General features: G+C 53.6%; 1 protein-coding gene across 3 annotated transcripts in view; it reads left to right on the top strand.

Moving 5' to 3' along the window:
- PAX5 (paired box 5) overlaps positions 1-8,239 on the top strand; it is a 169,566-nt gene extending 161,327 nt beyond the window's left edge. For 2 of the 3 annotated variants that reach the window (XM_025046549.1, XM_025046550.1), the window contains 2 exons: positions 1,653-1,739; positions 7,281-8,239. In XM_025046549.1, coding sequence (XP_024902317.1) covers positions 1,653-1,739; positions 7,281-7,357 — 164 coding nt within the window. In that variant the 3' untranslated portion in view covers positions 7,358-8,239. The remainder of the gene's footprint in view (positions 1-1,652; positions 1,740-7,280) is intronic. The other variant, XM_025046551.1, reaches the window with a different exon arrangement.
- The last annotated feature ends 1,922 nt before the right edge of the window (positions 8,240-10,161 follow it).

Genomic DNA, 10,161 nt, shown 5'->3' on the forward strand with positions numbered 1-10,161 from the left:
CCGGAGTCCCTGGGCCCAGGTGCAGCGCTGTCAGGAAGTGCCTCTGATGGGGCAGCTTCACTGGCGCCTGGAGGCTGGATGAAAGGGTGGTTGTCCCCCTTCTTCAGGCAGCTCAGTCTCTGCTCCCCTGCCCTGCCCCCGAGGAGGAGGAGGAGGTGCCGTGGCGCTGATGGATATGCCGAGGCTGGGCTGCTGCGCCCAGCACTGTCACCGTGCTTTCCCCACGTACGCCGGAACCTGACACCCTGACCACTGAGGCATAAAAAACAGAGAATTGGAAGTATCAGCCTGTCAGGCTGGGAGTGGCCCCCAGAGAGGCCTGGGGAGGAGTGCACGTGTGTGTGTGCATGCGCGTGCGCTCTGCCTGTGCTTGCCTGTGGAGTAGGGAGGTGGAGAAGAGGCTGACTGGGCCCAGGGGTTGAGAGCAGCTGGCCCCTCAGGCCTGCTCTATTGTTCCGGCCACACCTGGCCAAGCCCCGTGGGCCCTCCATTTGGCCCTAGGTTGCTAGGGGAAGAGCAGTGTTCTCATCCTGACATCTGGCTGGTCCCTTCGGGGGACTCCTGCCCTCTGGCCCTTTGGCATCCTTAAGAAGAATCTGGGAAGCTTGTTTGAGCTGAGGGTGGTCCCATGGGCTGTGTAACTCCCGCCATCACTGCCAGGGAGGGGCCCACGTGCTTTTTAAGCCACTCAGCAGGCAGCTGCTGACATAACCTGTGCCAGGCACTGGGAGACTCTGTAATGAGTCAGGCCCAAACCCTGTGCTCTGGGAGCCCCCAGCCATAGGGAGGAGACAGCAAGGTTGTAAAGGAAAGAATTTTGAACTCCCTTCTTTATGACTGGCTGGTGGTAAAGAGGCTCTCCTGGAGCCAGAAGTGAGAGCACAGGGAAGTGCCAAACACAAACATCACTGCTCCATGAGCAGCTGGACAAGAGGTAACCGTCCTCAAGTTTCACCATGCCTCCCCACCTGGCACAGCTGCAGTTTCTACCCGAGCACAGCTGCCCCTTCCTGAATGCCTAGAAGGCCCCCACCCATTCCCTCTTCTGCACTCCTCTAGACCTTTGGCTTGTCCCTTCATCTCAGCAAAGTACCACCTGCCTCCTCCTGACAGAGGGCCTGATTTTGTGTCTCATCTTTTCCATTGGCTGCGGCCCGGGAGTAGCCACCTCTGCGTTCTCAGCAGAGGATCAGATTAGAGTTGAGGTCACCTTTGGCTTCTCGGTCCAGAGCCACTCAGGAAATGCATGGGAAGTGGAACTAAATCTCACTGGGGTCCTGGAGTGGCTTCAGGAAGGGCTGAGAACCAGGCAGTCTGGAGCTTTGAACTTGGGTGAGTGTATCGAGGCCATTTTGTGAGAGACTCTTGGCATCAGTCTCCTCACCTGCAGAATGGGCCAATAATCCCAGGGAACACTTGGTATGTGGTAGTTCCATGTGAGGGGCTGGTATTTACTTCCGCTAATAAGAAAAAGGTTATGGGGGAAATCTAGACAATGCCAGTGACAGTCGTTCACTGAATAAGGGTGTAGACTAGACTTGCTTTATTGGTTACAAAAGTACCTGCAGTTTATGTAAGAGGCAAATGCCACTGGCATTTTCAAACCTGCTTTGACATTTGGTTCCTGTTTCTCTTCCGCCCACCCCATGCAGGAAGTGAGTTTTCTGGGAGCCCCTACAGCCACCCTCAGTATCCCTCCTACAACGACTCCTGGAGGTTCCCCAACCCGGGGCTGCTTGGTGAGTACTGGAGAAGACCCTGCAGGGCCCTGGGCCATCGGCTGCCCCATCAGGCCCCCTCGGTGGGCCAGGGTCCCTCGATAGCCTGAGACCCGGTCTCTGAGGTGGGGTGGGAAGCTTGCCCCAGATACATGCAATATGGGAGTTGTTCTGGGGCCTTAAAACAGTAAACATCACTCCAGGCCTGCGTGGGCCCTTCTCCCTTCCCCTCATGGTGGATAAGGGGAAATGGCACAAAAGGGGAACAAAGACAAAAAGGGCCCTGAGGCAGAAAGAGGAAGGTGGAGAAAGTGCCTGCCCAAGAGTAACTTATATTTCTTAAGACTCATTGAATATTCAGATGAGAAACCTCTAAATAAGAGGCAGAAAAGAGGCCAACTCAGATTGATTGGTAGTGGCTACCTATCTTCCTAAGTGCTCTGAGGCCTGTTGATTGATTAGCGATATCTGCCATGGACATCACCACAGCCAGCTCCATTGGAAACTGGTTTGCCCTGTGGCTGAAGGCCTGCTAAGGCATGCCACTGAGCTCATTTGGTGCCCAACCTTTCTTTGCCCAGGCCTCAGACTGGCAGATTGTCCATGCCTGGGGCCAGCTTGGTCAATGAACGTTATCTAGATATTTGGGCCAACCAAAAGACCAAGCAGGGCTACCTCAGCCCTCAAAAGGCCAAGGAGAGCCTTTTGTCTTATTGAAATGAACTTACAGGAAACCAGTGTGCCAGCTGAAGACTCTGGATCCTGAAGCAAGAGCCTAGGGCTGTAGATGTCACTCACTACCTGGGACTAGAGCCAGCCAATCAGCTTGCAGACGGAACTCTGATCCCTCCTCGAAGCAGTTAGCTAGAGAATTCCCTTAAAGGCCAGACACGGAAGGGCCTCTGAGACTATCCAGGTTTGTCTCTCCAGCTTAACAGGGTCTGCTTAAGTAAGAACCTGTTAATTCCCTAGATCCTGAATTATTTTAGGACTGAGAACCATAGACTTCATCAGAAAAGCAAGAACCTGGTGAATTCAAACTCAGCAGGAGTGTTTACGCTCAAGCAGCCCTGGTTGTGTGGCTAGGTGTTGTTCCTGGCTGTGTGTCCCACTCCTGTCTCTTTGGTCCTTCCAGAGATTCTGCAACCCACAGGGTATATGGCACCAAGGGGGCCTGGGCCAAGCTGTGGGAAGGGTTTCTAGTGATGAGGATGCGACCCCAAGGAAGCCATGTTGACCTAGGACTTCCTCATATGGCTATGCACTGCCCAAGGGGATAAACGGGGCTGAAGTCCAGCCCATGTATGGCACAAAGCTCTGAACCCTGGCACAGGGCTACGGCTGCCCAGAGTGAGCATTTTTTTCTAATTCTCTTGAGGTGTCCCATAGGCTCATTGCCTGGGAGATCAAGAGGCAAAGAACGGCAGAGAACTGTGCAAGAAGCTACTCAGGAAGCTGTGGCAAAGGGATGGAGTAGGAGGTGGTTGGTCTATGGGGCCACAGATGGAGGACCTTGAATGCCAGACTGAGAAGTCTGGACCGATTGTGTGGGCAGTTAGGAGCCCAAGGGCATGGCGAGGGAGGGTGGGACTAGACCATATCTGAGGCTTTTGCTGCTCAAGCTGGAGTGAGATCCAGTTCATATCCTCAATCACTAGATGTGGGCTGTGTGCCTCGTGTGGCTGTGTCTCCAGGGAGCTCACAGCCTGGGGTGAGGGAGCTTTGAGGAAGTGTGTCTGTGCTGCGAGGTGCCCAGTGCCTTGAGGGGGGCCGGAGCCAGTGTGGAGAGGAGAAAGAAGGATCAAAACTCTGTTCCTCTAAATGAGCACTTGCTAATTATGCAAGGTCTAGGCAAAACCCTTCATGTGTGTTATCTTATTTTATCCTTTTAACAGCCCTAGAAGGCAACCTACTATTACCTCCACTATACAGATGAAGAAAGTGAGACTCAGAAAGGTTAATTAACTTACCTGAGGTCACACAGCATGCAGATGGCAGAATGAGGAACCAAACTCAGGTCACCTGGATTCCAGAGCCTATATTCATAACTAGTGTGATGTGGTGCTCTTACTTCCCCGACCAATTCAGTCTGAACTACAGCCAGAAAGAGAGGCCTCATCCCTCCATAGGAACAAGCCTTGAGAGTTCTAAATACTCAGATCATGTATGTGACGAGAACAGCTGTGGTCTGTTTTTGAAAGCCAGGTTATTGTATTTAACTGTCAGGCTTTCAGTTGCAAGCAATGGAATCCACTCTGGCTGGTTTAAGCAGAAAACAAATTTATTAAGGGATTTGGGGGGGCGGGGTTCCCAGAGTCTCTGGGAGGACCAAGGAGACAGGAGTGGGGCACACAGCCAGGAGCCACACCTAGCCATACCACCAGGGCTGCTTGAACCTAAGCACTCCTGCTGTTGCTAGTTGGCACCCCCAAGAAGCATGCTCTATGCTGCTGCTTCAGCCAGGGTGCTTGAGAGCCCTGCGCTGCCACCGCCCGGAGCTGGATGCCTTTGCTACCCACTCCCAACAGATGGAGTCTCTCAGCCCACCTCCTCAAGTTGCTCCCTTCCCAATCAAGGTCATATGCAAGAGAGTCTAATTGGCAGAGCCCAGGTGAAACACCTGTGCCCTAGCAGCAAGGGAAGCTGGGAGAATGAGTTCTGACTTCCCCCTCAAAGAGATAGGCCTCATCCTACAGGAAACAAGAAAAGTTTAAACAATGCTGGGCAGTTGCAAACATGAGGAGTGGCCCCTGTGCTGCCCAAGTCTATAACTTGGGGAATCACAGCCAGGTCATCAACCAATCTGGGCCTCAATTACCTCAGGTGTAGAACAAGGATAATCGCCCCTGGCAGCTTTATTCAAGCAGGAGCTGAACACGATGCTGTCTTGAGGCCCACTTTCCTGAAGATGAGTGAGATGCCAGGCTCACTCTATCATCGTCTTGCAAATAAGTTTCAGGCCCTTTCACATCTACCAGCCTGCCCTTCCCACAGAATGTCTTCAGGGTTTTAGCTGGATGAGTGCCATGGGGCAGAAGTAGATTGATTTCTGCTGTCTGGGGAGGGTGCCAGGGTGTGGAAGCCCGCCCTGAGGCTCCTTGGTATTCCTGCTAGATCACTGGGAGCTGTGGAAACAGATGAGACCCTCCACATGCACATTCCCAGGTGCTCACGCCCTCATACACACTGCCCAGCTCTCGGTTGGCCTGGCTGAAACCTCCTTCACATAAACATCACCAAAGTAAGGATGGGCAATGCCACCTAAGGAAGCTGCACGCTCACTTTTCAGGGGAATTTCTCTCCCCGCTGAGCTTCCTCTCCAGGAGCTGTCTGCCCAGTCAGAGGGGTGGTGACCCAGCATGCTTAGTAGGGGAGTAGGGGGTGGGTGCAGCGGGGCAGGAAGGGAAGGAGGCAGGAAGAAAGGCAGCAGTGGTCAGTTAGGATTAGAATGGGACTGCCTGTGGCTGCTGTAAAGGGATTAGAGAGCGAGTGGGAGCCCCGAATGACTGTGTCAAGAAGTAAATTGATGATAATGTGAATTAGAGAAGAAAAATGACAGAAGAAAGGACAAGTTTATTCTAGATGGAGGTTTAATGGGCACCAGGAAGACAGAGTGCTCTGTGAAGTGATGTTTTCATTTCTCACAGTAAATGCAAGCGTTTTTGATTTTGCTGTGGAGACTTCATGCTGAGGCCGCTGGACAGCCTGGCCAAGAGATTAGGCTTTGAGAGGAGAGTGAGCCAGAGCTGAGAGTGAGAGGTGGTCGGTGGGTGGGCGACTTGGAGAGCCAAGTCAGGGTCCTCTGAGGAAGCTTATTTCCATTTCCCATTCCTTGAAGCCCATTTGTGAGAGCAGCCCCTATGGTTTTCTTGTTCCTGTGCCATGCCCAGGCCTGCAGAGATGGCATGCGCGCGTGCGCACACACACACACACACACACACACACACGGGAGAACCTGGGTACCTCTGAAGGCATGACACAGGGCTGGCATTACAGATGCTGTGTGGGTGACTGTTCCTACACCGTCGTCATCCCACAGAAGAGAGAAGGCAGACATTGACAGTGTCTCTGAGTCAAGGCTCTGACTAGGGAGGTGACAGCGGGTAGCAAAAAAATCCATCTCTGAAAATACTTAGGCATTAGGTGGGAACTCACCTGGGTACCTCTGAAGGCGTGACACAGGGCTGGCATTACAGATGCTGTGTGGGTGACTGTTCCTACACCGTCGTCATCCCACAGAAGAGAGAAGGCAGACATTGACAGTGTCTCTGAGTCAAGGCTCTGACTAGGGAGGTGACAGCGGGTAGCAAAAAAATCCATCTCTGAAAATACTTAGGCATTAGGTGGGAACAGCACGGCAAGGCATTGCCTGCTCCTCCACTGTCATTGCTGCCTGAGCCATACTGCCTCCCTGGGGGTCCAGGGGAGAGAGCAGTATATCTGCTCACTGGGGCTGGGTTTGGAGGGGCAGTGGCACATGCTACGGTGCCTCCCCGAATCTCGCCTCTTGATTACATACTAGCTATATGACCTTAGGCAGGCCACTCAGTCTCTTTGCGCCTCAGTTTCCTCCTCTGCTAAATAAGGACAATACTCGTTCCTACCTGATAGAATTGTTGTGGAAATGAAAACAGTTCGTGAATATCAAGTGCTTAGAAAAGCACTCTCATATCCTTATGTCATGGTGCCCTCATAAAGCCTTTACTGTGGCCCCTTTTACAGCGGAGAAAACTGAGGTTCAGGGGAATAAAGCTACTTGTTCAAGGTCACTCAGCCAAGAGTGATGGAGCCTGACTGGCATTCTCCAGGTCTTGATGCCTAGTTATGGTATCTGGAATAATTGCCAGTATTGGTTTGGATTTGGGTGAGATTTCAGAATCAGCGAGTTAGCCCCGCCTGGGGAATTAAGAAGCTGGCTATTCCCACCCAAGCAGGCACATGGTCTACAGTGGCTCACAGGACCCTAGCTGCTGTGTGCTTGGATAAGCATGGTCCTCCAGCCTCGGTCGAGTGTACAGGCTGTGAACTGTGTCTGGTGGGAAGAGTCCCGGGCCAGGGGCAGAAAACCTGAATTCCAGGCCGGGCTCTAGCACTGAGAAGCTCTATGGCTTTGAGCACATGACATTAGTTTGTTGAGCCTCAGTTTTCCTACCTGTAAAAGAAGAAGATGGCCTAGCATCTCTAACCTCTGTAGTTCTAAAAATCTGCTGGTCACCTGGAGCCCCTTCATACTCTTCCATCTGTAGGGAGGAGTTTGAGCACAAGGCAGGCTCCTGGAGGCCCCATCCAAAGTGCCTCGTCAAATAAAGCAGCCCAGAGACAGCGGGAGGAGCCCAGCATGGGTACAGGGCCCTCACTCTGGCCCTGTCCGGAAGTTAGAGCAGGCAGGCTCCACCCAGCCTGACCCACCTCCTCCAGAAAGCCTGCCAGCATAAGCTTGTGTTCCCGAGCTCTTTTCTCAGAGCTCCAATCCCCTTCCTGCCTCTGACCATTGGCCTCAAGTATGAGGCTGCGGGCACAGAGTCGCCCTCCAACCTCCATGCCCTCTTCTCTGTCTTCCAGGCTCCCCGTACTATTACAGCGCTGCTGCCCGAGGAGCTGCCCCGCCGGCAGCCGCCACTGCCTACGACCGTCACTGACCCTTGGAGCCAGGCAGATGCCAAGCACTTATGACACAGATCACTGAGGGCGATAGCCTCCCAGCCCCCTCCAAAGACAACCAGAGGGGCCCAACGAGATCATCCCCCAGCCGCTCCCCGCACTCACCTGAAACTTCATCCCTCCCTTTTCCTGCCAGGGCTTCTGGGGTTCTGTGGTAGGGCTGCTAGACTTCTGGACACCTATCCATTTCTGAGAGTCAATCGATGCGCTCCTCCCCACTGTGACGGAGTGTCCACAAACCAAGAGACTGTTCTGCAGACAACTGCAGCCCCAGCCCAGCCTGCCAGTCCCCCAGTTGTCTTTCCTGCCCCAGGCCCGGAAGGAGAGCTTGCTATCGTCACTTCTACAACACCCGTGTAAATACCTTTTTGCTTTTTTATGGTCCTGAGGTCCACCTGAGCAGACCGCCCACCTGTTATGTGTTCAGCACTTCCAATGTGTCCCAGGATGTCTTAGAACCTGTGTGCAGAGGGTCCCCTCTGCCCTGGGTGCCCCCAAAGAGTGAGCTTGAGGTTACTTGTGAGACTGAGGGTGCCTACCTCGGAGCTCCAGCCTCCTGCTCATCGCTATTTCTTTAATGTCTTGACTAGGAGTCTCACTGGGCTGGTTATGCTCCAAGCCTCCACCCTTGAGACTCCTCCTCAAGAGAAACATGCTTTGGGAAGATACCCTGGCTTCTTGCCTCCATTTCCCTGGGCTGAATACAGTGCGAACAGCTTTTTTCCATATATCGAAGGACTCAAAGAACTGTCTGGGAGATCCCTCAGCTACTGTTCTAAAGCAAGGTGCCGTCTGAGATGCTGATTGCATGGTGGACTTTGAATGTCAGGGCTGGATGGGACCCAGGAGATCACGGTTCAAGGTGGGGCCTGAGGTCTGAGGCTCTCTTGACCTCCCCAGCCCCTGGAACCGCTCACCTAAACTGGGATGTGTTTCTGAGGTGTTCCCAGGCTCTAATCACTTTGGATACCTACCATAGACACTGCCCCCTCCTCCAGGATCCCAACCAGTGGATTCTGGGCAAGCCTGTCCCTGCCATGTAGACAGTGATTAACAAAGAGGACTTTGCCCGCACTGAAGACCACACACATCTGCAGCAGTCAGCTAGAACTTCCCGATCGGCCCTTCCCTGTCCTTGTGGAGCCTAGCATGCAGCTGGGAATGAAGGTACCTGGATGGGCGAAGATGCCTAACTTTGCATAGTGGGTATTCGCCTGTTGACACAAAGGGCCATGATGGTCAGGGCCTCGGGAGCTTGGAGGAGTTGGAGAAATCACTGTGGGCTGGAGTGGTCAGAAAAAGGAGTCTGGGAGAATTTGGGGCACAGAGAAAGGCCTCCTGGGAGAGGGGCAGGGCAGGCAGTGAGGAACAGGTGGCAAACTGGGAGTGGTCTTGAGATGAGGGTGCCGGGGGCCACCATCTCTTTGCCTGGGGCCTCAATTCCATGCATAGTCTGTCTCTCTTGCCAACTCACAACAGCCAGGTAGAGGCTCTGTCCAAATCTTGGCTGAATTATAGCAATGACAGTGGACTTTGCCATCTCATATGACAGTGTCTCTGACGTCTGCATGTCACCGTGTTGGCAGAGAGCTGGGGCAGAGAGAGCCCACACTTGAGATTATTGGCCCTGAGAGGTCTTGTCCTGGCTATACCTCTGCCTTGTTATAGGACCTCAGACAAGATCCTTCACTTCTCTGAGCCTCGCTTGCCTTGGTACAGCATGGTCACCCGCAGAGTCACCTGGCAGCTCTCTCCTTCCTTCCTCACTCCCAGGAAGCTGGGGCAGGCCCTCCACTGCTGAGCAAGCATGTAGGGGCGGGCACCTGAGTCCCGCTAATATTCGGACCAACAGGGAAACAGGAGCGCCCAAAGAGGTGGGGATGAGCCTTGAGGAAGACCTAGTCCAGTTCCCCTCAATGGAAACTGTAGTCCAGCTGAGGGAAACCCAGGACCACACAGGGAGACAGAGTAGACCTCTGGCCACCACCAAGTGTTTCCTCCCCAACACCTCTGCAAGGTGGTGGGACAAAAGAGGAAACTGAGGCTCAGCAAGGAAGAGTCCTAGAGTCCCCAGGCAGTGACTGGCAGAGATGGGGCTGGGACTCGGCTTCTAAGCCCTGGCACATGGTAGAACTCTCATCCCTGGGGAGAAGCAGACAGTGAGAGCAGCAGGAGATGGTTCTCAGCCCACTGCCCCAGATGGGATGTCCTGGGGCTGTTAGAACTGCTGAAGAAGCCCATTCACCCAGAGTGGGGGTGGAACTGGTAAGCACACCCACCCCCTGGAACCTGCTGTGCAAAGAAGGGAGGTAGCTGAAGCCAGAGCCCACTTCTGGGAGCCAGGACTGGCTCTAGCCCTCAGCTGCCAGGCAAGGGAGGAGAAGGTATATGATCTGGCCCCTTGCTCCCTTCTTCAGGAAGTTGTGAGTGGATTTGGGAGTCTGCAGTACAGGCCTCTTGGCCTCTTGCACCCATATCCTTGGATCCTGGTCCCTCCTGTGGTCTCAGGCTGTTGGAGGAGGTCTACCTTCCCTGAACCGGCTGCCTAAGGCACATATCATCCTTCCTCAGTAAAGCCAACATGGGCCCATGTTTGCCCTTCAGCTCATTCTGTTTCTTCTCAGCCCTGTGATGAGCTCCCTCCATGCCTTTCCTCTCTCCCCTGAGGCTCTGCTGGTCCTCAGATTGCATTTGTATTTATTAGACAGCCACTCAATTACTGGGCTGCCAGGCAGAAGCACAAGAGCACTCGATGCACATGCACGTTCTCACACTCGTACCT

Source organism: Pteropus alecto, unplaced genomic scaffold (genome assembly GCF_000325575.1).
Source record: "Pteropus alecto unplaced genomic scaffold, ASM32557v1 scaffold114, whole genome shotgun sequence".
In the NCBI taxonomy this organism is placed as follows: Eukaryota; Metazoa; Chordata; class Mammalia; order Chiroptera; family Pteropodidae; genus Pteropus; species Pteropus alecto.